This window comes from Macaca thibetana, chromosome 10 (genome assembly GCF_024542745.1).
Source record: "Macaca thibetana thibetana isolate TM-01 chromosome 10, ASM2454274v1, whole genome shotgun sequence".
NCBI classification, from domain to species: domain Eukaryota; kingdom Metazoa; phylum Chordata; class Mammalia; order Primates; family Cercopithecidae; genus Macaca; species Macaca thibetana.
The window spans coordinates 54,405,492-54,433,451 of record NC_065587.1 but is presented as its reverse complement, the minus strand read 5'-3'; the positions used below and the strand labels follow the sequence as shown (position 1 = coordinate 54,433,451).

Genomic DNA, 27,960 nt, shown 5'->3' with positions numbered 1-27,960 from the left:
AGAGAGATCTGCTTTCAATTCCTGGGGTTTAATGAGGAGAACAGTTTTCCCTAAAACGGGGTCTGTGGCGCCTCCTCTGTTTTTCTCAAGGAGTCCAAGGCTGTTAGAAATTATCTTAGGTCCTCTCATGTATGCATCAAGAGTGGCAAGTATCGGGTGAAAACCCCACCCCCGATATTCAACGTGGGTTCTTTTCTATTTCCCTAAGCATCAGCTGGTCTGAGAAACAAAGGGAAAGAGTACAAAAGAGAGAAATTTTAAAGCTGGATGTCCAGGGGAGACATCACATGTTGGCGGATTCCATGATGCTCCCTGAGCGGTAAAACCAGCAAGTTTTTATTAGTGATTTTCGAAAGGGGAGGGAGTGTACGAATAGGGTGTGGGGTCACAGAGATCACATGCTTCACAAGGTAATAAAATATCACAAAGCAAATGGAGGCAGGGCGAGATTAAAATTGCTAATGAAGTTTCAGGCATGCATTGTCATTGATAACATCTTATCAGGAGACAGGGTTTGAGAGCAGACAACCAGTCTGACCAAAATTTATTAGGCGGGAATTTCCTCGTCCTAATAAACCTGGGAGCACTACAGGAGACCAGGGCTTATTTCATCCCTTCGCCTTCGACCGTAAAAGACAGCTGCCCCCAAAGCAGTCATTTCAGAGGCCTACCCTCAGGGGCCATTCTTTCTCAGGGATGTTCCTTACTGAGAAAAAGAATTCAGCAATATTTCTCCTATTTGCTTTTGAAAGAAGAGAAATATGGCTCTGTTCCACCTGGCTCACTAGCAGTCAGACTTTAAAGTTATCTCCCTTGTTCCCTGAACATTGCTGTTATCCTGTTCTTTTTTCAAGGTGCCCAGATTTCATATTGTTCAAGCACACATGCTCTACAAACAATTTGTGCAGTTAACACAATCATCACAGGGTCCTGAGGTGACATACATCCTCCTCAGCTTACGAAGATGACGGGATTAAGAGATTAAAGTAAAGACAGGCATAGGAAATCACAAGGGTATTGATTGGGGAAGTGATAAGTGTCCATGAAATCTTAATTTATGTTCAGAGATTGCAATAAAGAGAGGCATAAGAAATTATAAAAGTATTAATTTGGGGAACTAATAAACGTCCATGAAATCTTCACAATTTATGTTCTTCCACCATGGCTTCAGCCAGTGCCTCCGTTCGGGGTCCCTGACTTCCCACAACAGCAAGAAGACAAAACAGAGAAAAAAACAATTCAGTCGACTGAGAAAAAAAAATACCTTTTTTTCCCCTTGTCTTGTTTTCCCTTTGTAAAAAAAAAAAAAAAAAATACTTTTTTCTTCAGAAAAATAAGACCCAAGAAGAGAAAAAAGCATAAAGGCCTTTTAAATATACATATAGCTTGGATATCTGCTTTTAATTAAGCTAACTTTTAACAAAATCTCCTATTACCAGACTCTAGCTGGGACAAACAGCCAATATTTATGGTCTTTAAACTTTACCAAAGGCAATCTCCCAGGTGAAACCAATAAGCCTTAAGTAAGGTTAAGACTTAACCACAGGTGTAGGAAGTATTTTCAAACAGGTGGTAAGCGGTTTTTACAAGATTTAGAATCTACAAAGGTAGCTTAGAGAAGGGAAAATTCAAAAAGGGAAGCCAGATGTTGTTGAAGGAAGGGCAGAGAATCAACAAATGGCAAAGGTCACACAGATATCAAACCAGAAAGGACTAACTCCCTGAGCTGGGAATCGAATCCTGAATCTGGACTGCCATTGTGAAAAGACAAATCCTTAGCTACCAAGCTTCAGCGTTGGGAAGTTTCCATTTCTTTTCTTAGAAGGACCCTAGAGATAGCCAATTTTGAGCTTGCAAAGGCTTTTAACTGCTCAAGACAATTTTTCGGGCTATGACGTGAACCTCAAAATTCCTGTCCTCTGGATGGTGGAGACTAAGAGGGTGTACCACCATATGGTTACAAGGTCAAGATCCCAAGGACATAAAACAGGACAAGGGGAAACTTCATCCAGTTTTGTGTTTGTTTCATGGACCTGCAGCAAAGTTTGTAACTGACCAGTGTGCCGGACTGGCTTGAACGGCAAGCTTATGGGGTCCTAAGCCCATGTTCTATCCTAAGGTACCTCTCTTTATGACAGAAACAGAAAGATGAATTCATAGCACAAAGTACACCAGATTTCCTACAGCTTAAGACTAGCCTCATGAAGCCTTTTGTTTCATTAATCGAAACTTTGCAGAGGAGACAGTGATTTTTACCATTGCTACAATCGGTGCGCACAGAGAGAGGCCAGAAGTCTGACTGGTAAGAAATTCTTACCCTTTTGCTGGCATGCCAGGTTTCTGGGTTCCCTTTCCCTGAGTGGCCCTAGAGAATCTACTTGCTGCATCATAGCCCTGGGGGCCAACCTGCAACACAAAGTAAAATTTTAAAAAAATATATCAATTTTGTAAGATGCTGCCCAGTGGGTTGCATGGGGTAATCAAATTAACATTTTCCATTCCAGCCAGAGCAAACTACGTGGGACAAAACATAGACATTAGCCGCTCTGCTTGGCACCCAATATCTAACTGGCAAGACTCAAATTTGCTCCCCGTTGGGCCTTGTCATCTTTAATCCATTCAAAGTGGGGTGAAATGACCTCCCACCAGGAATTTCAACATGTGGTTTCTGGGTAAGATGGAAGAGCAGATAGTCTCCTTAAGTAACAGAAAAGACAGGAAAGGAAAAGGAGAGAAAGAGAGAGTGAGAGAGAGAAGCCTTGTCTGAGGCAGGGTGGGGAAGCAGGGAGCTCAGGGAGGCCAGAGAAATACCCACCCACTGCAGCAACACTGAATCGAAAGTTCAGGCGGATACTTGTCAGTCACAAAGGGATCTTTTCCAGCAGTCCCTTCAGCTCTCAAGTTTCCCCCTTTGGGGAGGAAAAAAGTTCCCCATGTTCCATGATCCTGTACATGCCTAATCCTGTCACCTGTAGCCATCAGCAAAGAGTGCAAGGCAGATTAATCCAAAGAGAATAGTGGTTAACATTTCACAGTGCCAAATCCATTTCTAGCCAAGAGGGATGTTACTGAGGGGAACCTCTAACCCACTGTCTCTTTTCTTTGCTCTCGCTCTCGCTCTTGCTCTTGCTCTCGCTCTCGCTCTTGCTCTCGCTCTCCTTCCTTTTGAGACGGAGTTTTTGCTCTGTCGCCCAAGCTGGAGTTGTGTTTCATCCTAAGGTACCCCTCTTTATGACAGAAAAATACAGAAAGAAAATTTACAGAATACAGAAAGAGCCCCTGCTGCTGGAAGAGAAACCTCCACCCACTCCACCTCCTGCCCCGACTCCTCAGCCTCTGCCACCGGCTCCGCAGCCACAGCCAGCCCTGCGCTCGCCACCCCCGCTGCTGGCCCCCACACTCAGCTCACCACCGCCTCTGGCACCTCCATCAGCTGTGCCCTCGCCTCCACCCCCACCCCCACCAGCCGCTGCCCCACTGGCTGCCCCTCCCGAGGAGACCGCCCCCCATCCCCCGAGGACCCCGAGCTGCCGGACACCTGGCCTCTGTACCTGGCCAAGAAGCAGGAGGCGGTGGCCGTGTGTGGGGAGACGGACTAGGAGGCCGGCGAGAGTGGCGGAGGGGGCATCTTTCGTGAGCGGGACGAGTTCGTCATCCGCACAGAGGACATCCTTTCCCTCAAGGTGAGTCCCAGCCTTCTCCAAAAACTGGGCCTGATGGATTGAGAGTTTGTTGAGCGGCTGCTGGATGAGAGGCTTGTGTTGGGACCTGCAGATCCAGGCATGGCTGAGGGAGAATGGCTGGGCCCCACTGGAATTCACAGTCCCATGGTGCCGATAGAGGTGGCAGTGACCTGCGGGCCTCAGATTATTTGTGTATGTGTCTATACATGCATTTATTACCTGTATATAAGGTAAATATTTTTGTTGTTGTTGTTGTTAAATGGAGTCTCGCTCTGTCGCCCAGGCTGGAGTGCAGTGGCATGATCTCGGCTCCCTGCAACCTCTGCCTCCCAGGTTCAAGCAATTCTCCTGCCTCAGCCTCCCGAGTAGCTGGGATTACAGGCACATACCACCACACCCGGCTAATTTTTGTATTTTTAGTGGAGGCAGGATTACCATGTTGGCCAGGCTGGTCTGGAACTCCTGACCTCGGGTGATCCACCCACCTTGGCCTCCCAAAATGCTGCAATTACAGGCTTGAGCCACTGCACCCAGCCACCCCCTATGTCTTAGAAGGGACTCTAATTTTTCTAAGTTAAGCCTTTAACCCAAGTTTGGTCAAGCGTCCTTGCTTTTTATTAATAGGGGCCTTTAAGCCTCTTTGTCTTAAGAGGGACTCTAACTCTCCTAAGTTGGGCTTCTAACCCAATCCCATCCTTTACCCAGGTGATGGAGAACATGATAAAACTGGTGAATCCCATGAAATAACAGGCCCTTTCTTTCTTTATTTTACTGTAGCGCTCTCCCTGGATATCTGTATGGTTAACCTTCACTCACCTCATTCAAGTCTTTGCTCAAGTGTAACCTTCTCAAAAAGGTCCACTATGACCATCCTCATTAAAATTGCAATCTCTGTATCCCCAGTTCCCCCTATTCTACTCACTTTTTCCCCATAGCACCTTGTACTATTAGTCTATATAATTAAATTATGCATTATGCTTATTGTTTATTTTCTGGGCCCCACCCTGAATATAATATTTATTATCTTTGCCCCACTCTGAATGTAAGCTCTCAGAGTGTTTGTGATCAAGAAGTGGGAGGGAAAAGATTATTGTTTTGTCCATTTTGTGTTTGGCATATAGTAGGCACTCAATAAATACATGTTAATTGAATGACTGAATGAATGAATGAATGGGGAGTTATTTGCTAGAAGCAATATCATATGGGATACAGTCACTGTGATTAAGAAATTCCACAAATCCATGGATTCCAGTACTGGCACAGGCATGGAAGGCAAGGAAATAAAATTCAAATTCAGAAATAAAATTTGAAATAAAATTCAAATTCAGAATATCTATTCCCGTGAAGGCCAATCACCCCTGCCTCCATGCTTTTGAAGGGGTCTCATGTACCTGTGACCAGATAGCTGGTTCATCTTCTCTGGTTAATGGCACTATATCAGGGCTTAGATTGGCCACCACAGTAGCAGGCTCACTGCTGGAGTACACTGCTGGTATACCGTAAATGTCAATAGGCAGATCAGCCTTGCTAAGTGGGAAGTCCATGTTATTGGCCCCAGGCTTAGTCCCCACCACTGTCACGTGGTGCTTTGTTTATGAGTCCCCTGAGCAAGCACTAGGGTGGCCAGGGAGACAGGCTGACTGACATCTACAGGGGTGCCATCCTCTCTAAGTGATTACAAGAGCTTCTCTTGTAGCTTTTGTGAAGTGCCTGCAGGACATTGAGAGAGGTCTTGGCCCACCTCCTGGGCTCAGTTCCTCTTTGGCTTTGAGGCCCAAGAAATAGCTAATTCTACATGTTGTCATACTGGGTACTGGCCATTATTACATTGTCACAACGGGACTGTGCAAGTGTGCTGTCTCAGTTTCATATAGCTTCTGTAGGAAGATGGTACTAATTGTGCAGTAAGAAACTGTGTTTATAACCTGGATATTAGATCAAGATGGTGAAGACTGCTTGACCCAACATATCAGGGTGGTATGTTGCGAATGTAAGAAACTTGGCAACCCCCATATGGGATTTCCTCTATCTAGTAGGATTGCACAACCCCAAATATTCCTTTTGAGGAAACTGGAAGGTTAGAGAAGCAACACTCATTGAAAATCCCCCAATCTTGTGTCCTCTGTATTGCTTTTCTGAAAATGCATCATCTGATCATATTGCAGTAAATGCAACTGCTATATGATTTAAATGTTCATTTCTCTAAGCCTCAAACCCAGTCCAATTCCATTTATGTAGTGTCCAACCTAGGGCTTGGTTTAAGTGAGGAGAGGTCAAGAGTGGAGACAAGATCTCTTTCAGATTTTGAGGTGTCCTAACACCCATTATTTGCAAATGAGCTTAAGTCCTTACAGGGGCCATCCCAGCAGAACATGGTGTCCAGAAGTGTCAGAGGAGCTAATTATTGGATTCAATCATAGCCCAGTGATTTGGGATCTTGGAGAGGCTTCTTGGAGAGGCTGCCCGCTATTGTAACTGGCAAAAGGGTTTGGCTGCTTGCCTCTTGTAAAAAGAAGCCAGTATAATAAGAATGAGGTGTGATAAAAAGAGAGCAAGATTTTATTATCCATGCTAGATAGAGGAGAAGTGGATGTAATTCTTTCCAAAGATTTCCACTCTATAATTTGTAGAGGGAACACAGGGTTTTTTAAAGAGAGGGTCGGAATGCAGAAGAGGCAGGGGGCTAGGAGGTATCAGGTGGGGTGACCCACTCCAATGGCCTGTCTTGAATTATTGTTCTGTCTGGTGAAAGGGCCAGCACCATTGTGGCTGGGAGTATCTGGTCCGTATCAGGATCCAGCCCCTGAAGCTTCTAAGGAAAGTATTGACCAGGTAAGTGAATATGATGTGTGCTTAACAAGCATCTGGATAAATAAATGTGCATAAGGTGTGGGGGCACAGAATGGGGAAAGAAAGAGAGTGGAGGTTTACAGCATATTCCAAGGCTGTGTCTCAAGATGAAAGGAAACACATATGCAGTTTGTCTCGAAGTGATATCTTGAGATTGGGGAGAAAGGAGGCAAGAAAACAAAGTGTTAAAATGCAATTTGAAGCCAAACTGCTCGGTTACGCTATTAAACACAATCCATGCTATTAAGACAGAAATTGTGGTAGAGCTAGGATCTAGTAATGCTACCCTTTCCTGCCTACTGCCAGTCTTGGAATTCTTGCCCCCAGCCTGGCCCTCACCCTTCACCCTAATGCTACCATCATCCATCAGCCCCACTCTACCAACCTCAGTGCTTCTGCAGCACCGAGTCCCATAGCCCCATACCAGTTGTAATGGCTCCAGCTTTCCCCTCTTCACTTTTGCACCTGCTGGTGCTGTGACTGCTGGACTGCTGCGTGGTTCCGCTTGTCCTGTCCATTGATGCAGACTTTGGAGACCCTAACTTGAAAAATAAGCAAATGGCAAACAAAAAAAATATCCTCCTCCTTTCCCACCTCATCACCGTGTTTACCAAGTTTATAATTCTACCTTAAGGTCACGGCAAAGAGAGAGAGTGTAGAAAAAGTGCAAATGGAGCGATGGCAGACAAAACAAACACAAGCAAACAAAACGAGCCCTCTAGTCATTGCTGCAGCCTATTGGCCAGCAGATAGGGGTCTGCTTTGCTTAGCTAGTAAAGGTGGTGCTTGGAGGAGCTCAGCATGCACCACACCACCCCCCACCCTGACTTTTTCTTTCTTTCTTTCTTTCTTTTTTGAGACGGAGTCTGGCTCTGTTACCCAGGCTGGAGTGCAATGGCACGATCTTGGCTCACTGCAACCTCTGCCTTTGGGTTCTGGCAATTCTTCTGCCTCACCCTCCTGAGTAGCTGGGATTACAGGCACCTGCCACCAAGCCTGGCAAACTTTTGTATTTTAGTAGAGAGGGGGTTTCACCATGTTGGCCAGGCTGGTTTCAAACTCCTGACCTCAAGTGATCCACCTGCCTCTCAAAGTGCTGGGATTACAGGCGTGAGCCACCGAGCCCGGCAGCACGCTGACTTTTTCCACAGAACAGCATAGCATTAGTAAATTCTGCCTGCAGAGCATACAGGTCTTAGACACACAAGTTTCTGTATATTTCCCTCCCCAGCTGAGACATTAACCCCCAAATGTCCAGGGCCCAGCCACACCAGACCCATTGGGATGAGCTCATTACATAAAAACTTGGTGAACTTGCAAGAGATGGGCCCCCTGGGGCTGCTCTGCCCTAGTGTTTATGGCCTTCACATCTTGAACACCCCTCAGAGGATTTCTCCCTGGATGAACAATCCATAGCCTGTGGTTTATTATGGGTTAGGGTTAGGACTTTTACACCACCTGGGGGATAGACAATGAAGACAACTGCCCTCTTCCATCAATCTCAAAGTAAGTACAAATGGAAAGGTCGGTGGTTTCCTCAGCAAGTAGAGCTCTGTGAAGCTAGGTGGCACCACAGGACCTACTTCAAACAAGACCCCAGTGGTTGGCCGGGTGTGGTAGTTCATGTCTATTATCCCAGCACTTTGGGAGACGGAGGCAGGAGGATTGCTTGATCCAAGGAGTTGAAGACCAGCCCGAGCTGGTTTCTACAAAAAATACAAAAATCAGTCAGGCATGGTGGCACATGCTTGTAGTCCCAGCTACTCTGGAGGCTGAGGTGGTAGGACCACTTGAGCCCAGGAAGTCAAGGCTGCAGTCAGCCATGATTGCGCTACTGTACTGCAGCCTTGGCGACAGAGCAAGACTTTGTCTCAAAAAAACAAAACAAAATGTCCGGTGAGCTCTGCAGCCTCATGGTAGGTGCCTGGGATGGTTGAGTGGTTGGAGCGCAGAAAACCCTAGATTGGCTCATTCGTGATCTATGTTGTAGGGCCAGAGACTCTGGTTTGAAATAATAGAAATCTCTCAACTTCTTAATATATGACTTAGGTGAGCGTATGCTTATCAGAAGGACAGTTCTCCATCCATTCTGGGGGATTCCCATTCAGCTGTGGTAGATTAGCAGAGTCACTGTCATTTCTTTTACTTTTCTCTATGGTTTCATAGGATATCACTATATACCACTGTGGTGACTTATCCTTCACTGTTTTCTTTATGTTTTATTTTTTTCTTTCAGTGTTTAATTTTGACATAATTTCAGACTTAAAGTTGCATGGGTGGGCACAGTGGCTCACACCTATAATCCCAGCACTTCAGAAGGCTGGGGCAAGAGGATCACTTGAGCTCAGGAGTTTGAGACCCAGCTTGGGCAACGCAGAGAGACCCCCGTGAGTACAAAAAAATTTAAAAATTTGCCCAGCATGGTGGTGCACACTTGTGATCCCAGCTCTTCAGGGGGATGAGACAGGAGGATCTCTTGAGCCTAGAAGTTTCAGGCTGCAGTGAACTGTGATCACGCCACTGCACTCCAGCCTGGCCAGCAGAGCGAGATCCTGTCTCATAACAACAAAAAGAAAGAAAAGTTGCAAAAATAGTACCAAGATTTCCTGTATACCCTTCGCCCACATTCCTGAAATGCTGACATTTTTACCACATTTTTCTTAATCCTTTCTCTGTCTGTCTTTCTCTGACACACACACACACACACACACACACACCACACATACACCCCACATTTGTTCATAATATATGGGAATAAGTTGCAGACATCTTAAATACTTCAATGAATTTTCTAAAATAAAGGTATTCTTTAAAATAGCCTGGTACAATAGTCAAATTCAGGAAATGAACATTAATACAGTACTAGTACCTATACTAGTATCTATGGCAAAACTGGCTACATAACAGTGGGGGTGCCAAGTGCAAAGTAAAAACGTGGAGCTCCTTGTTCAAAAAAACAGGGGAAAACATATCACTAAAGGTACTCAAAAAACTTTCTTCTTTCTTGCAGAGTCTCTCTCTAGACCTGTCATGGAGCTTTTGATTTATTGTTTCTGTCACTATCCCTCAGGCACGGGGATAGTTGTGGAGCAGTGCAGACCCTCAGAACTACCTAGGGTCCCTGACTGCTACTTGGTGGTGTATCCTGGAGGATTCTTCTTGCTGCTGGATTCCTCCTCATGCCAGCTGCCAGACTGAAGCTCTGTGACTCAGCTGGGGGTGGGAAACCAATCTTCCCTGTCCACAGGTCCATTGCACTAACCCACGGATGGGCAGTCCCCAAGCAATTGCAACCTCTGTGCTAAGACGTGCTCAGTACAGGATTGGGATAGGTGAGAGGCTCGCTCCTGCCAAGTCACCGGTTGAATGTACTGTGCTGCTGCCAGCCCGGGACTGGGACAGTAATTGGCATTCCCTGAAATGCCACAGGATGTGCACACCTAACTCTGACCCTTCCTGCACCCTTTCCCAAGGCCCCACTGGGAGTGGTTGGCAACGGTAGAACATGGGCCTCCCCTTGCCAATGTGATTCGACTGCCATGTGCATAGCAGCAGTCAGGGGGCAAAGGTGGAAAAGGGAGGGCTGAGCAGAGCCATGGTGCCAGTGGGTGGAGGGTGAGCTGCTGAGAACCCATCCCGGGAAGGCAACCAGAGGTGGGACTGCTCTTGAGTCCGGACTCCTAGCTCCTGGAGCATGCACCGTTGCCTAACTGACCTTCACTTACAAACACAAGTTTAAATAACTGAGAATTTTAAGACAATGACCACAGGGAATTACAACCCGGGTGCAGGGTCCTTCTGCATCCAGGGCCTTGTGTGACTTGAGTGCATGTCTACAAAGCCCATCTATAGACCTTATTCGGATTCTACCAATTGTCTCAAAAATGTCCTTTACAACAAAAGAAAATCCTGGATCCTACGAAGCATTTAGTTGTCACACCTCTTTAATCTTCTTTCTTTTTCTTTCTTTAAATTACTTAGTTCAGGAGCAGATTAATCTTCTTTCATCTAGAAAAGTTTCTCAATCTTTTTTTGTCTTTCATGACGTTAACATTTTGGACGATTAAAGGCCATCTATTTTATAGACTGTCTCTCAATTGAGTTTATCTGATATTTCTTCACAATTAGATTCATGTTATGCATTTCTGGCAGGAATATAATAGAAAAGATACTGTGTTCTTTGTGGAGGATCATACCACGAGGCACATGCTGTTGATTTGTTTTGTTACTAAGGGTGTTAACTTTGATTACTTGAGTGAGACAGTGGCTGCCTATTTTCCCATTTGCAATGAATAAGTATTTGTGGGAAGAATGATTATTTAATGGTTGCTAGATGATGTTTTCCTTTTATTATTTTCTTTTATTTATTTATATCTTTTGTAGAGACGGTCTTATTATATTGCTCAGGCTTGTCTTGAACTCCCGGCCTCAAGAGTTCCTCCCACCTCGGCATCCCAAAGTGCTAGGATTACACATGTGAACCATCATGCCCAGCTGTTAAATGATGATTTTCTAATTCTATCCTTGACCCCTTGTCTACCTTTATTGAGCCCTTTTTGGCTTCCTATCCTTGCCTACAATGTGACATTTTGGTGTTGTGTTCCATCTACTCTTCTGAGCCTGTGGACACGATGCGGGTAGGGGAGGTTTGGGGCTCTGATCTCTCTGAGGTTTGCGTTAAATGTCTTAAGCCAGGGTTTACTCCATTAGTTAGTGGAGTGTCTTACACCCGAGAGGGCGTTAAGCTTCACTTTCCCACCATCCTTCTTTCTCTCCTTCCCTCCTTCCATAATTCAGAGATTATGAGAATCATGGCTGTGATTCATAGCTTAACACTTTAACTCTAAAAAAGAAATCCCAGGTCCCTCTTTTCCTCCATGGTATCATGTCTACAAAACTAATCTACAAGTACTTGTTGAGTACTTATTCTGTGCAGGCCAGTTTGCTTGGCTTACTGTAGAGAAGAAATGTGTAAGGCAAAGTCACTGCTTTCAAGAACCTACAAGCTGTAAACATGAAGAGTAGAAGCAGGCAGGCCTGGAATATCTCTGTGTAGTCTACATGGAGAGGTCCAGGGGATTTTATGGGATGGGGAGGTAAATAGGTCATGGCAGAGCTGAGCTTTAATGATAGCAAACTGATTAAAAGCATTGGCTCTAGAATTAGACTTTGATTCAAAGTCTAATTCACCATCCTCATTCCTTCCTAATTTGTTATTCTGGGCAAGTAATTTATCTTTCTGACCCTCAACTTTTTCATTTGTAAGATACAGTTATTAATAGAATCTTCCTCTCAGGGCTGTTGGGAATATTAAATGAGATAATGTATGTAAAACACTTAAGTTGGTTCCTGACATATCCTAAGTGTTTCATAAACAGTAGGTATTAAAATCTTAAAGTATTTTAAGTATTTTGTATCAAAAGCTTTTCGAATGCATGTCCACTGTTGACCCGGAAATTCCACTTAGACTCTATCATGAGTAAACAACCAGAAATGCCCATAGTGATTACTTACTATATCAAGAAAAATTCAACAACCTTTAACATTTAACATTAACATGTAACCATTGAAGCTTGTTTAAATAAATGATGATCTCTTCGTGCAAGTAAACCTCTACACACATTAGCAATTATGTTACAGAATATTTAACGATAGAAGAAAATCTTTATCTAATATTGTCAACTGGTAAAAAGAGGCTATAAATCTGCATTAATATATGGTCTTAAACTGTTCTCTATCCCATATATTTCTTTCATTCTTTCCAGAAACATTTTTAAAGGACTTGAGGAGCTTGCCACTGCCCCAAGGGGTATTTGGAAGATTCTTCTCTAGCAAGTGTGATTTTAAAAATTTAATGGGACCTCAATATTATGTCAGGAGGGTTATTCCCAGTGCCCACATAGCATATCTGGCACACACTAGCCTCTGGTATACTTTGAGAGAGTTAGGTTTATCTGTTTGTCTTTGCATGCCAGCAACTTTTACATCACAACAGCTCTCAGAATCCAGACATGGTGATGTAGAACTACTGGGTATTTGTACTGATAGGGACCAGGCACTATGAGCCTTGAGCTTTACCTGTGAATAAATCTCAGGGAAGAAAGAGAGGAGAGAGAAGAGACCCAAGAATTGAGATTTTCTCCCCACAGTGTGGCCTTCTTATTGATTTAAAGAGAAGAGATATGAAACTGTAAAACTTTTTTGAAACAAAGCAGTGTGTTTTTATTAGTTCTTATTTTTTTGCTTTGAATTCTCAATGCCACTACCTCTGTCCAAGCTTACAATCCATCATAACCAGATGATGGTAAAGCTGCCCACCCTGTTTCTCTAAACAAATCTTCCCAATTCTAGAACTGAGACTTTTTTTTTTTTTTTGAGACAGAGTCTCACTTTGTCTCTCAGGCTAGAGTGCAGTGGCGCAAATTTGGCTCACTGCAACCTCTGCTTCTGGGTTCAAGTGACTCTCATGCCTCAACCACCCAAGTAGCTAGCATTACAAGTGTGCACCACCACACCTGGCTAACTTTTTTGTATTTTTAGTAGATTTCACTATGTTGGCCAGGCTGGTCTTGAACTCTTGGCCTCAAGTGAACAGCCCACCTTTGCCTCCCAAAGTGCTGAGATTACAGGTGTGAGCCACCACTCTCAGCCAAGAATTGAGACTTTAAGCTCTCACTGCATTTGACTCTGGACAAGTTGCTCCTGATGGTAGTCAGACTTCTAAGATGACTTCAATGGCCTCCACTTCCTGGTTTTCATGCCTTTGTGTGTTCTCCTCCTTGAGTGTGGACTGAACCTAGTGATTTGATTCTAATGAGCAGTGATGTCATGGAAAGTGTTGTGATGTCCCTTCTGAGATTAGGTTACAAAAGACTATGACTACAATAACTTATTGTATATTTGAAAATAGCTAGAAGAGAAACTTTGGAATGTTCCCAACACAAAGAAATGATAACTGCCTTGGGTGATGGATATACCAATTATTCTGATTTGATTATTATACATCGTGTGCATGTATCAAAATATTACATGCCCTCCATAAATATGTATAACAGTTATGTATCAATAAAGAAGGCTGGCTGGGCTTGGTGGCTTACACCTGTAATCCCAGCACTTTGGGACACTGAGGCGGGTGGATCACCTGAGGTCAGGAGTTCGAGATGAGCCTGATTAGCATGGTGAAACCCCACCTCTACTAAAAATACAAAAATTAGCCAGGCTTGGTGGCACACGCCTGTAATCCCAGGTACTTGGGAGGCTGAGGCAGGAGAATTGCTTGAATCTGGAAGGCGGAGGTTGCAGGGAACTGAGATTGCACCACTGCACTTTAGCCTGGGTGACAGAGTGAGTGAGACTCCATCTAAAAACAAAAGACTATGACTTCTACCTTCTATTCACTCTCTCTGGAGCTTCTTGCTTGCTCACTCTGATAAAGCAATCTATAGGTTATAAGCTGCTCTCTGAAAGGACCCACTGACCAATGAACTGGAAGTGACCTGCAAGCAACTGAATCCTGCCAGCAACCATGTAAGTGGGCTTGGAAGTGCATCCTTCCCTAGTTGAGCCCCAGCCAGCCAACAATTAGACTTCATCCTTGTAGAAGACCCTGATCCACAGGACTAGCTCTGTAGTCCTTGTGTCCTGCCTCTTCCCTCACCCGCCGTGAGAGTTCCCCTGAATCCCTGCCCTGGTGGTACAGAATGGTGTGTCCAGTCTGCCCCCACTGGAACAGAACTGCTTTCTCTTTGGGAGTTTGTCTCTTCACAGAATCACAGGATGTTATTTTCAAAGGGTGTCTGTGCTTGTGTTTAACCTTGTGCTATTTTGTAATAATGAACCACTGGAAACCAAGTAAACTAAGTAAATTACAATGCTTGGTAGATCAGGATATTATGTAGCTATTAAAAATGACACCAGAGGATATTCACCTACCTGGGAAAATGTTTATAATGTAATGCTAAGTAAAACTCTTGGTAGAAAAAAAAAAACCCTGGTAGAAAATAGTGAAAATAGTACACACTCTCTCTCCCTCCTTCTCTCTCTCTCTCTACATATATATATATACACACACACACACATATATACACACTATATATAGAGTATATACTCTATTGTATATGAGTACTATTTTCACTATTTTCATATATATAAATTTATAAATAACATAAATTTACACAAAAATATACAGTATTATTTACTATATATAAAGTATATGTACTTTATATACATATATAAAGTAATTAAAGGCATATGGAGAGGAATATTACTTTGAGATGCTAATTGGAGCTTTATTCCTGTAGATCTACTTCTCTTTGGTCTTTCCCTCACTCCTGGCACCTGGGCATTCTACTTCATGCCTGGGGAGGAGACAGGACAGCATTACACAGCTCACAGAATATTTAAATTCTTGGCTTGTAGAGTTCAAAACAGAAGGTTCAGATATAAGACAAAGGGCTTGTTTGGAGACAACTGAGCAATTAAGGGTATCAGGGATCTTAGAGATCATTAGACCATCGGAGCTAGAACCTTAATTCTGGGAAGAAAGTGTTTTAATTACATCAGAGTGAATGCAGATCACGAGATGAAAGAATGTATGAAAAACCAGAATCAGGTTTTAACAACCCCTGCTTTCTTTCTGTTCCCCGCCCCCGTCCCCGCCCCAGTAGATGTATAAAATTCTCCCCATTGGAGGTTTAAGGAAGAGAGTTAGAAGGGAACTTAAGGAAATGGATGGTGGTTTGGGATCCTGAGAAGGGGGTTCTTAGGCCGAGTCCCTTAGGCTGATAGGGTACCAGGTATATTTGGGAATCAAGAGAAATGACCACAGCCAGGGTATACTTCCACAACTAGGAAGTATGAATTGAGGAAAACTACTAGTTAGAACTGAGAACCTTGCAGGGTAGATCAGAAACTGGAACATGGGAGGTCTATGTATAGGGTTTTTAGAGAGTCCCTTTGAGTTTCCGATAGCCCTAGATGGTATAGAGCAGTGAGGTATTTTTTGAGCTCTATGGGGCATATAAGTTACTGAGTGAGCTCTCATCAAATGAGGAGGATGCAACAGTTACCTGCCAGAAAAATATCTGGCAGGAATAAAACAGTGTGTATATATGATAGTGACCAAGAATCAAGCACATTTCCCATTGGATGCCTTGGAATTAAGCCAGTGCACTGGAATGTAGAAGCAACCCTTAGGGGTATGTGGCGGTCAAACTAATGAAATCACAAAAATTAATTTCCATTTTCTGGTTAAATGGAAGATCAAAATGAAAATTCAGGCCAATTACATTTTTTTTTTTTTTTTTTTTTTTTTTTTTTTTTTTTGAGACAGAGTTTCGCTCTTATTTCCCAGGCTGGAGTGCAACAGCGTGATCTCCACTCAACCTCCACCTCCCAGGTTCAAGTGATTCTCCTGCCTCAGCCTCCCGAATAGCTGGGATTACTGGCATGTGCCACCATGCCCTGCTAATTTTGTATTTTTAGTAGAGATGGGGTTTCTCCATGTTGGTCAGGCTGGTCTCGAACTCCCGACCTCAGGTGATGCGCCCACCTCGGCCTCCCAAGGTGCTGGGATCACAGGCATGAGCCACGGTGCCTGGCCGCCAATTACAATTTTTTATTTTTTAATTTTCCTTTCGCTCTAGGGTACATGTGCGCAACATGCAGGTTTGTTACGTATACGTGTGCCATGTTGGTGTGCTGCAACCATTAACTCGTCGTTTACATTAAATATATCTCCTATGCTATCCATCCCCCCTCCCCCCACCCCATGACAGGCCCCAGCGTGTGATGTTCCCCTTTCTGTGTCCAAGTGTTCTCATTGTTCAATTCCCACCTATGAGTGAGAAATGCGGTGTTTGATTTTTTTGTCCTTGTGATATTTTGCTGAGAATGATGGTTTCCAGCTTCATCCATGTCCCTACAAAGGACGTTAATTCATCCTTTTTTATGGCTGCATAGTATTCCATGGTGTATATGTGCCACATTTTCTTAATCCAGTCTATCATTGATGGACATTTGGGTTGGTTCCAACTCTTTGCTATTGTGAATAGTGCCACAGTAAACATACATGTGCATGTGTCTTTATAGCAGGGTGATTTATAATCCTTTGGGTATATACCCAGTAATGGGATCACTGGATCAAATGGTATTTCTAGCTCTAGATCCTTGAGGAATCACCACACTGTATTCCACAATGCTTGAACTAGTTTACAGTCCCACCAACAGTGTAAAAGTGTTCCTATTTCTCCACATCCTCTCCAGCACCTGTTTCCCAACTTCTTAATGCTCGCCATTCTAAGTGGCATGAGATGGTATCTCATTGTGGTTTTGATTTGCGTTTCTCTGATGGCCAGTGATGATGAGCATTTTTTCATGTGTCTGTTGGCTGCATAAATGTCTTCTTTTGAGAAGTGTCTGTTCATACCCTTTGCCCATTTTTTGATGGGGTTGTTTGCTTTTTTCTTGTAAATTTGTTTGAGTTCTTTGTAGATTCTGGATATTAGCCTTTTGTCAGATGAGTAGATTGCAAAAATTTTTTCCCATTCTGTAGGTTGCCTGTTCACTCTGATGGTAGTTTCTTTTGCGTGCAGAAGCTCTTTAGTTTAATTAGATCCCATTTGTCAATTTTGGCTTTTGTTGCCATTGCTTTTGGTGTTTTAGACATGAAGTCCTTGCCTATGCCTATGTCCTGAATGGTATTGCCTAGGTTTTCTTCTAGGGTTTTTATGGTTTTTAGGTCTAACATTTAAGTCTCTAATCCATCTTGAATTAATTTTTGTATAAGGTGTAAGGAAGGGATCCAGTTTCAACTTTCTACATATGGCCAGCCAGTTTTCCCAGCACCATTTATTAAATAGGAAATCCTTTCCCCATTTCTTGTTTTTGTCAGCTTTGTCAAAGATCAGATGTTTGTAGATGTGTGGTATTATTTCTGAGGGCTCTGTTCTGTTCCATTGGTCTATATCTCTGTTTTGGTACCAGTACCATGCTGTTTTGGTTACTGTAGCCTTGTAGTATAGTTTGAAGTCAGCATGATGCCTCCAGCTTTCTTCTTCTGGATTAGGATTGTCTTGGCAATGTGGGCTCTTTTGTTCCATATGAACTTTAAAGTATTTTTTCCAATTCTGTGAAGAAAGTCATTAGTAGCTTGATGGGGATGGCGTTGAATATATAAATTACCTTGGGCAGTATGGCCATTTTCACGATATTGATTCTTCATATCCATGAGCATGGAATGTTCTTCCATTTGTTTGTGTCCTCTTATTTTGTTGAGCAGTGGTTTGTAATTCTCCTTGAAGAGGTCCTTCACATCCCTTGTTAGTTGGATTCCTAGGTATTTTATTCTCTTTGAAGCAATTGTGAATGGGAGTTCACTCATGATTTGGCTCTGTGTTTGTCTGTTATTGATGTATAAGAATGCTTGTGATTTTTGCACGTTGACTTTGTATCCTGAGACTTTGCTAAAGTTGCTTATCAACTTAAGGAGATTTTGGGCTGAGATGATGGGGTTTTCTAAATATACAATCATGTCCTCTATGTCATCTGCAAACAGGGACCAATTACAATTTTTTAAAAGACATTTTGAGCATATCTGAGTTTGTAGTAGAGTTTCATTCTTGCTACAAATTGCACTTCACTGCCAGGCACTCAATGCTCTTTGACCTCCAGACTTTCACCACGTCCATCACAATTATAAAAATTTTCTCAACAGTTGTTGGGTCTTTGCATCACTCCCTCCAGATCCAAAGTCCAGGGTAGGAGCAACTGACTGGCTAAGTTCATGTCACACAGTCTCACTCAAGCAGCCAGTCAAAAGAGAGAAGTAGTATCTGGACTCTTTGGTTTCCATAGAGGAGAGGAACTCAGCTGAGAACCATCAGCTACCAAACTCCCAGGTAGGGTAATAGGCACTTCATTCCTGAAGGGAAATAGGGGTGCTGTCCACAGCACCTGCCAGAAATCTTTGGGAAGGAACCTGAGGCAAGTTCAGTAGTCTGCCTTTATCCATGGGGCATGTGTTCTGAGACCCTCAATGGATGCCTGAAACCACGAATAGTATTGAACCCTATATACACTATGTTGTTCTCCTATACATATATAGTTATAATAAAGTTTAATTTATAAATTAGGCATAGTAAGAGATTAACAACAATAATAACAAAACAGAACAATTATAACAATACTCTAGCATCACTTATCTTGCATTTTGTGGGCGTTAAGTAAAATAAGGGTTACTTGAATACAAACACTACAATACTGTGACAGCCGATCTGACAACTGAGTTGGTTTCTAAATAACTAATGGGCAGGTAATGTGTGCAGGGTGGATACACTGGACAAAGGGATGATTCACATTGTGAGCAGGATGGCACAAGATTTCACCCCAATAACAATGTGCAATTTAAAACTTATGAATTGTTTATTTCTGGAATTTTCCATTTAATATTTTTGGGCCTAGGGTAACTGAAACCACAGACAGTGAAACTACAAATATGGGAGAACTACTGTACTCATAGGGATTTTGGCTTTTGCTCTGAGTTAGATGAAAAGTCAATGAAGGATTGTTAGTAGCCGAGTATCAGGACATAAAGAATCTTTCTGGCTGTTCTTTCAAGAATAAACTGTAGAGAACAAGGACTGAAGCCCTGAGACCAGTTGGGAGGCTATTTCCGTTTTAAAAAATGGATGATAGATGGACCACTAAAGGGTGGGGGAACAGCAGATAAGTGTTGTATGAGCGTATGGACTAACTTGTCTATCTCTGCCTGTGCTGAAAGTGTGTCTTGTCTGGAGTTGTTGAGTATTGATAGAATGATGCAGTTTTAGTCATGAGACTGTGGTCCCTTGAGATTTCAGCACCCCAGCATTTTTAGTGACTAAAATAATGAAAATGTTTTGCACTTGCTTTTTGCCCGATATTCCTTGTTCCCACAACAAAATTATTTGTTGCAAACAAACGGTTGCTGATGTCCTGTTTCTTTGTTAAACGGGGAGATAACTTCAGGGTCACGAAAAGGTTTGCAAGAAATGAAGGCCTTTGGCCGGGCGCGGTGGCTCAAGCCTGTAATCCCAGCACTTTGGGAGGCCGAGACGGGCGGATCACAAGGTCAGGAGATCGAGACCATCCTAACTGACACGGTGAAACCCCGTCTCTACTAAAAAAATACAAAAAACTAGCCGGGCGAGGTGGCGGGCGCCTGTAATCCCAGCTACTCGGGAGGCTGAGGCAGGAGAATGGCGTGAACCCGGGAGGCGGAGCTTGCAGTGAGCTGAGATCCGGCCACTGCACTCCAGCCTGGGCGGCAGAGCGAGACTCCGTCTCAAAAAAAAAAAAAAAAAAAAAAAAAAAAGAAATGAAGGCCTTTAAGGGTATTGTTACTAGCTGTTGACTCCCAGAGGTCTAGTTGTTCCAGGTGTTACCTGAGACGGAAGAAACACAGGCTTTTCCCCTTGGTTCCCTGAAACTTCCCCTCCTCTACTCCCCAGCCACATTAAAAGCCCACTTTGTTGTTGTTGTTAAGGTGGAGTTGAGAGTTCCTACCTTCTGCCTTCTTGCTTTGGTTACACTGAATAAACCTTTCTCCATCTCCAAACACCCGTGTATCAATGTTGGCATCAGCTGCCCATTGGGTACACAAGCCTGAATCTGGGGTTCTATGACAGTTCTGGCGACTATGGAAGAACCTTGTGCCCATGGCCGGGCAGTTCCAGCCAGGATCTGCATGCACAGGGAGTCCCCAAAGCTGCCCAGGCACCTTGCCTGGGGGACACCCCTCACTGGTTCCTTTCCTGCCAGTAGTGACCACTTTTGGTGCAATGATCCCTTGGAGTGAAGACATGTACCTGACTTTGGTGTACTTTTGGATTTGCATTTCCTGGGTGAGTCACCATGACCTTTGTGACAATTCTCACTGGATAGTGATCTGGATAGCACCCCACTTGACCCCAGTTTCATTGCACAGGAAGGACAATGGATAGGCCCAGCCTTACCTGAGTGTGGCAACTGTCTAACAGATCCAGGGGTAGGAAATGCGGCTTTAATGACTGCCTCAACTACTGACACTGTGCCTTGTGTTCCTGAGGGATAGGTTTCTTTTCCCTTCCCTTCCCTTCCCTTCCCCTTCCTTCCCCTTCCTTCCCCTTCCTTCCCCTTCCTTCCCCTTCCTTCCCCTCCCTTCCCCTCCCCTAGCCTCCCCTCCCTTCCCCTCCCCTAGCCTCCCCTCCCCTCCCCTCCCCCCCCCTCTCCCCTCCCCTCTCCTCTCCTCTCCTCTCCTCTCCTCTCCTCTTCTCTCCTCTCCTTTCCTTTCTTTCTGAGACAGTTTCCCTCTGTTACCCAGGCTGGAGTGCAGTGGCACTGTCTCAGTTCACTGCGACCTCCCCCTCCCGGATTCAAGCAATTCTCATGCCTCAGCCTCCTGAGTAGCTGGGATTACAGGCATTCACCACCATAGCCAGCTAATTTTTGTATTTTTAGTAGAGCCATGGTTTTGCTGTGTTGGCCAGGCTGGTCTTGAACTCCTGATCTCAAGTGACCCACTCACCTTGGCCTCCCAAAGTGCTGGAATTACAGATGTGAGCCACCATACCCGGCCTGCTCCTGAGGGATATGTTTCTATCTGCAGTCAGGAAAACCAACGCTGGGCCTGTAGGTGCATTAGGAGAGGAGATCATGGACAATGTTTGTTAGGATACTCAGTGATATCTTTCTTGGTACACAATGAAAGTGTTACCAAATACTGGACAAATTCCCTAGAACTGTTGCCCAGGGTCTCCCAAGGAATTCTGGAAGGAGAGTCTGTCTGTTGGGAACAGGGTGGTCTCTGAAGCAGATTTGCCAGGATTCCTGATGACACAGGGTACTTCTTCAGATATACTTTGCTTTCATGGTGAGGAGTGGCTGCTCATCACCACGTGCTTAGAAATGTGTCCGTTACTTTAAGGGTTAGAGCTAATGAAACGTGCTGCTATCACAGCACAGCAAGTCTTTGGATTCTCTAGCTAAAGTTGTAAGTTGTTTAGATAATGGGATCGCATTAGATTACCTGCTGGCTGAACAAGGCCAACTCCTCCTGTTTCACTTATATTAACACCTCAGCTGAAGTTGAAATGCATGTAAATACAATAAGAGAGCAAACTTCATGGTGGCAACAGATAAAAGAAGATTAACTAGGATTAGATGATTGGTATTCTGGATTGTTTTCTTGGATCTCACAAGGGATCCGATCTATATTTTCTGGTATCATTACTTTTGGCTCATCCATCTATCTTATCGTTATTGTAACTCATGTTTTCATTAATGTCATCATCAAATATAGATTAAGATGCTGTTCCAAGACTATAATAGGTAACGGCACCCAGATAATGGAATTGCAGTATGCAGGATATGGGCCCGGCCCCTGGAAATACTTTCAACTTCAGGTGGATAGGTGCCGCTCTTCAGTTTCCACACCTTTGCCCCTTTTCAGCAGGAAGTAGCCAGAGAAGAATGACACCCCTTTTCCTACATAAGTGAGGAATGGAAAAAGGCAGTGGGGATTTGTAACAGGGCCCCTTGAGATCTCAGCATCCCAGCATTTTTAGTGACTGAAATAATGAAAATTCTGATCAGGCCCTTGTGTTTGCTTGCACTTGCTTTTTGCCCAATATTCCTTGTTCCCACAACATAATTATAAACTGCTGATGTACTGTTTCTCTGTCAAGCAGGGGGAGTTAACTTCAGGGTCACAAAGAAAGTATCCAAGAAGAAATAAATGTCTTCAAGGATGTTGTGACAAGCTGCTGACTCCTAGAAGTCTGATTGTTTCAAGTGTTATCTGAGAGTGAAGAAACACAGACTTTTGCCCCTTGGTTCCCTGAAACTCCCCGTCTCCTACTCTGTAGCCACATAACTCTCTGCTTCTTTTTCTTAAGGTAAATCGGAGAGATCTTGCCCTCCTGCCTTCTTGCTTTGACCAAATTAGATAAACGTTTCTCTATTTCCAAGCACCTGTGTGTCAGTGTTGGCACACATTGGGTACACGAGCCTGAATTTAGGGTTCTCTGACAAGATGGGGTGGTTAATGCAGACACAATTGAATTATAGAGACAATGATCACATTTTCTGAATCTCAAGGCCAGATAGTTCTGGTGTTTCATGAGTAGGAGACAGAGCTTAAAGCCAGTGATTTAGGTGTTGAGCAATTCAGGAATTTCTAGAACATTTTGGTAAGACAAAATATCTGATTGGTGATAGCCATCGAGAATGCTCCCTCTTGTGAAATGTTGAGAAGGGAAGAGGGAGTGGGGGTGGGTGGAATGGAGCCCAGGGGCTAGGAATGAGGCAATCTCTCTTTTGTGGAAGTCCTCAGTAGGTTGTGTGACTGCTGCTCTCCAACCTGGAAAAAGAAGACAGCGGCCATGGGAGACATTTAGGATTTTGTCTCAGACTCTTCCCAGAGATGATCCAGGAATCCTGCTTCCTGGTGTCCTCCACAAAAGGGAGATGTGTTTGTTGCCTTGGCAGCATAACTTGGTGTTTTAAAATTTTTCTGATAAAACCTTTAACTGGAAATCAGCCCCATGGGGGAAATTCTGAGATCCATGACAGAATGAAGCATAGCCATTATACCAGGGACTTTGCAAATGTACTGACAAGAGTTCAATGACCAGCTCTGCCACGTTCCAGCTGTGTGGCCCTGGAAACATTACTGCTCTGTTTTATCCTTGTTTCCTCATCTACCACTGCTTCCTAAACTTGAGTGTGCCCACAAATCACCCAGGAATCTTGTTACGAGGCTGGTCATGAGATTCCGCATTTCTAACAAGTTCTCAGGTGACCTGGAAGCTACCTGTTCCTGGAGCATGCTTTGAGTAGTAAACTGATTTTTAGGGTTACCCTGAGGTTTATGTGTATTATTTATGAAGAGCTTAGCATGGGGCCTGGCATAATGGCTTCAAGTTATTGTTCCTTGGGCAATGGGAAGGAGCTGACTTGGACTTTGGGGGAGGACCCTGAATCAGAGTGGTAAATAAGGGACAGTGCCCACATGAATGCTCCCTCTTCAATTCTGCCCTCCATCCCGGAGGAAGTCTGGAAAAATTATGGATTAGAGGGATTACAATGCAATGGAAGAGACCTTCTGGTGAGACCAAGGATGCCTCTGTTTCATTCCCACCCTGTGATCTTAAAGAAGTCCCTCCCCATCTGTGGGCCCTCTTGAAATAAATGAATGAGATGATTCTTGTGTTTTTCTCCTCTCCCTCCAAGTTGTTGTAATTGGTGTTGCTTAAGGCAAACCAAAAAACTCTAGAACCAGGGCTCTTCACTCCTCTCCCCGTGTAACCCTTGGCAGGAAGATGGAGTTTAGCCTTAGTAGATAATAACTTTCATAAAAATTCATTTTTTTTTTAAACCGAGTCTCACTCTGTCACCAAGCTGGAGTGCAATGGCATGATCTCGGCTCACTGCAATCTCTGCCTCCTGGGTTCAAGCATCCTCCTGCCTCAGCCTCCCGAGTAGCTGGGACTATGTAGTGTAGTAGCGTGAGCCACCACACCCAGCTAATTTTTGTACTTTTAGTAGAGATGGGGTTTCACTATGTTGGCCAGGATGGTCTCGATCTCTTGACCTCGTGATCCACCCACCTCACTCAGCTTCTCAAAGTGCTGGATTACAGGTGTGAGCCACCATGCCCGGCCCACTACTTTTTTTTTTTTTTTAATTAAAATGTCCTTAACATCCTCAGTTTCTCCCCAATTCCCCTTTCTTCCCTGGTTTCTGTTGTTTCCTTGTGTCTTATTTCACAAGACTTGAAATCCCCTCCTTGTCCAATATAGGCCCTTCCAATATCTTACCCAAATTTCCAAATCCACCCCTTTCTCCTTCAAAACCTTTATCTCCCAGTGGGTTAAGCAGTACTTCATACTAAGGTGTGAATGACTGCTCTAAATTTCCCCAGTGTATTTGTAAGTACGTGTATGTTTTAAAAAGGAGGTCTTGAGATTTTAAACTTCATTGCAACATTTATAGAATTTCGGGCACAGAGATGAAGCATTTTTAGGAGCACATCAGGGAGAATAAATGTAGGGGTAGAGGAATGAATCTCTTGTTCACAAAAAAAAAAAAAAAAAAAAAATACCTTCTATGGCCCTCAGATCAATCCCAAATCCATGGAAGGCTGTGTTCTTGTTAGAAAATCAGGTGAACTTGCACATTTTCTCACATTCTTCTTTCCTCGAAAAGTTGTTGCTGTTGCCTCTGCAGCCTCCATAAGCAAATAATTCACATTCACCAGTTTCAGAGTTGAAAAACCATCGAATCATGTAGGCTTGACAAGGGCCCTTTTCCATAGGAAAAGAGCATACATTTGGGAGGAGATCCGTGATAGTGTCTGAAGAGAGAAAGTGTTTGAAGGAGACCAAACCCATCACCTTCCCCTTGTTTGCCTCATATGCCAGGGGCTGTGACAGCCCTGGGCACAATTGTGAGGTCATCTACAATGGCTGTGCTCTGTACCTCTTTCTGCCCAACCGTGGTCTGATCTGTTTACACAGAAGTTGACATTTTCACTTCTGAGAGTAGCCTGATATGGTGAGAATCACAGGCTTGAGAACCCAATTCAAGTGGACTGAGATTGTAGTCAAACCACTTGCTGCTGTGTGATGTTGTATAAACCTAACTTGTTCATGTCTCCATTTCTTCATTTGTAAAATCAAGGAGTTGAACCCCATCATCTCTGAGTGCCCTTCCAGATCTGATTTTATAGGATTTGATAATAAAGATCCTCAGGTTCCTACCTCCTGTCTCATAATCAATTCTAGAATCGATATCCAGTGACAGAAGGAAAACAGACTTTGAATCTGACAGCAAGATTGAATCTCAGAGGGTTCAAACTTGTCTCAATTATCTTCTAGCTATGTGATCTTGGACAAATGACTTATCTCATTGACAATTTCCTTCGTTGCAAAAATGCTGGTATAATATCCACATTTTTGGTTTATTGAAGGGTCAGAGATTACCAGTGAAAAGCATTGATAAATAGAAAATAAATCAGCAAATAGTAGCTGCTCTTAATCATTCTATTGCTTAACCAATAAGGCTCTTGAGAAAAGGGACCTCATTGTACTCATTTCTGCAGCCTTAGTGCCTAACACAGGCCTAGTTCTCAGTTCTTAGCAAATATTTGTTAATAGACCACCACCACCACCACCGCCGCCACCACCACCACCGCCACCACCACCACCACCGCCACCACCGCCACCACCAGTGAGCTCCTCTGGGGCAGGATTAGAAGTTTCTTTGTGCCCTCCTTGTATGTTTCTGTCACCATGTGGGCAGTTTTACTCTTCGTGGTAGCTAGTAGAACTTCCAACATTACGTGAGGAAACTAAGGCCAGAGAAATGAAGTATCTGTCCTAATGTCAGGCTAGGAAGCAGTAGGACCAAGAATCAAACCCAGCATGGTTCGACTGCAAAGGCTTGCAGGTTCTCCATCCATCTTGGTTGTTGTAAAATGAGTGAATGGACGGATGAATGATCACACCTATGGTGGAACTTCAGGCAGCAACCTAGGACTTGGAAAGGTTCAGGCTCTGTCTCATCCTCCTACCTGCAAGGCTAACGCTAAGGGTGAAGGAGAATGGGAAGGAGACAGAATAGCTTATCCAATCAAGGTGGGAGGTGGAGGGGCATGTTCTTAAGACATCCTAGTTGCAGCAGCATGGCTTTTAGACCCTTACAGGTGACTCTGTAGGGGCTGGAGTCCCATCTGCTCTTAATTTTCTCAGTCTTGCTTCTCTGCTCTTCCATTCCATTAAACCAAAGGAAAATCACTTGACTTGTTTCTTTTTTATGTAAAGTAGATAATGACACCGTGTGTGTGTGTTTTGAGTGTGACAGAAGCTGTTCTAAGTGCTTTACAAGAACCTATTAAGAGCTAAGTTGTACTGAGAGCTTGACATACATCAGACTATTTGACATATATCAGAAAAGGTGGTTAACCTTTTTTTTAGAAGAAGACACTGATGCTCAGAAAGGCTATAAATGATGTTCCTGAGGCACAGAGTTTGTAAGTAGAGGAGCCAGGACCAGAACCCAGGTGTGTCTGACTCCAGGTATGCTCATCCTGTAAACCACTACATTCTTCTTACTTAAGGCAGATGTTTTCAAACTCGAGTATGCATCAGAATCATCTGGAAGGCTCGTTAGAGAGACGTACCTCCACAGTTTCTGATCAGGTGGGACTGGGAACTAGTATGTTTCTAGTTGATGCTGCTGCTGCTACTGCTGTTGGACTAGGGGACAAACTCGAGAACCACTCATCTATAGGGTTATTGGGAGGTTTACGGTTCCATTTATATCTAAGAATCTATCATTAATAGCTCCATGTACATACATGCAGAGAACTATGCTTGCATGTGCAAGGATGTTCACTGGCACATTGACAGTGATAATCTCCAGAAGGTAAGATGTCTATAATTTTTTACTTTCTTTCTTACCCTTTTGTGTATTCTAATATGCATTTTTATACAGGGAATCCTACTGGCTGCTTAAAAATCTTGGAAACTGCTGCCTACCATCCCCATTTCCAGCAGATTATCTTAGCTATAACTGCACTTCATCTCCCCACTTCCATTTGCAGATTCCAAGCTTCCACAGAGAAAGTGGTCCAGGAAGGAGCCATTTCTGACAAGTGCATCTAACTTGGCTAAGTTCCTCACTCCCAAATTCTGGCTCTGATCTCCTTTTCCCAACCTCTCCTAGCCTGCCACCAGCCCCACCCCAGATGTTGAAGGCCCCTTTTCCTGCTTTGCTTGTTTTATTTTCTATAGCACTTTGATCATCTATCATGTGTGTTAGGTATTGTATGTCTCTCTCCCATTAACATCTTAATTTCACAAAGGCAGGGTCTTAGGCTCCTTGCTTTAACCCCAGCACCTAGGACAGTGTCTGGCACATACTATGTGCCCAACATATATCCGATGAAGTGACTTGAACTGAATTGACTCTCAAGCCAGTAAGGTAAGAAATGGGTTCTGTTGGTGCTGCACCACCTCCCCCACCACTACCCACCCTCAGCCTGATTCCCAGTCTACTCTTTGAGATCCCACATTTTATACCAACCTTGTGATAGTTCTGATCGAAGCTCTAGGCAGAGTGAGAATCAGGAGAAACGAGAGAGAGGCCTGAAGCTGCATGGTGCCACTCAGCCAGTGGCTCAGCCTGGGGTTGCCATTTTAGGGAGAAAAGGGACCAAGGGGAGGAGCCTGGCCCCACATCCAGCTCATTCACCCTTAACTCAGGCTTTTCATGGGGCTGGGCTGCCTCAGGAACAGAGTGTTCATCCAAAGCACAGCTTCGCCTCTCTCTTCCTGGCCTTATCTGATCTGGCCAACCAGGCTACTTTAGTACCACTTCAGTGTGGAAGCCCTTTTCACAATACTAAAAA

At 43.8% G+C, this 27,960-nt stretch overlaps 3 protein-coding genes across 3 annotated transcripts in view; 1 reads left to right on the top strand and 2 right to left on the bottom strand.

The window, feature by feature from the left end:
- SDC4 (syndecan 4) overlaps positions 1–20,772 on the bottom strand; it is a 188,465-nt gene extending 167,693 nt beyond the window's left edge. The window contains exon 1 of the mRNA XM_050806588.1: positions 20,769–20,772. The gene's annotated coding sequence lies outside the window, so the exon portion shown is untranslated. The remainder of the gene's footprint in view (positions 1–20,768) is intronic.
- Positions 1–27,960, top strand: part of DNTTIP1 (deoxynucleotidyltransferase terminal interacting protein 1) — a 505,046-nt gene that overhangs the window by 232,411 nt on the left and 244,675 nt on the right. The gene's annotated exons all lie outside the window — the stretch shown is intronic.
- Positions 14,830–27,709, bottom strand: SPINT3 (serine peptidase inhibitor, Kunitz type 3). The gene is given in 5 exon segments (XM_050806625.1): positions 14,830–14,890; positions 21,076–21,177; positions 24,652–24,903; positions 27,636–27,667; positions 27,669–27,709. Coding segments are annotated over 3 exon segments (267 nt in total). The 3' UTR covers positions 14,830–14,890; positions 21,076–21,177; positions 24,652–24,709.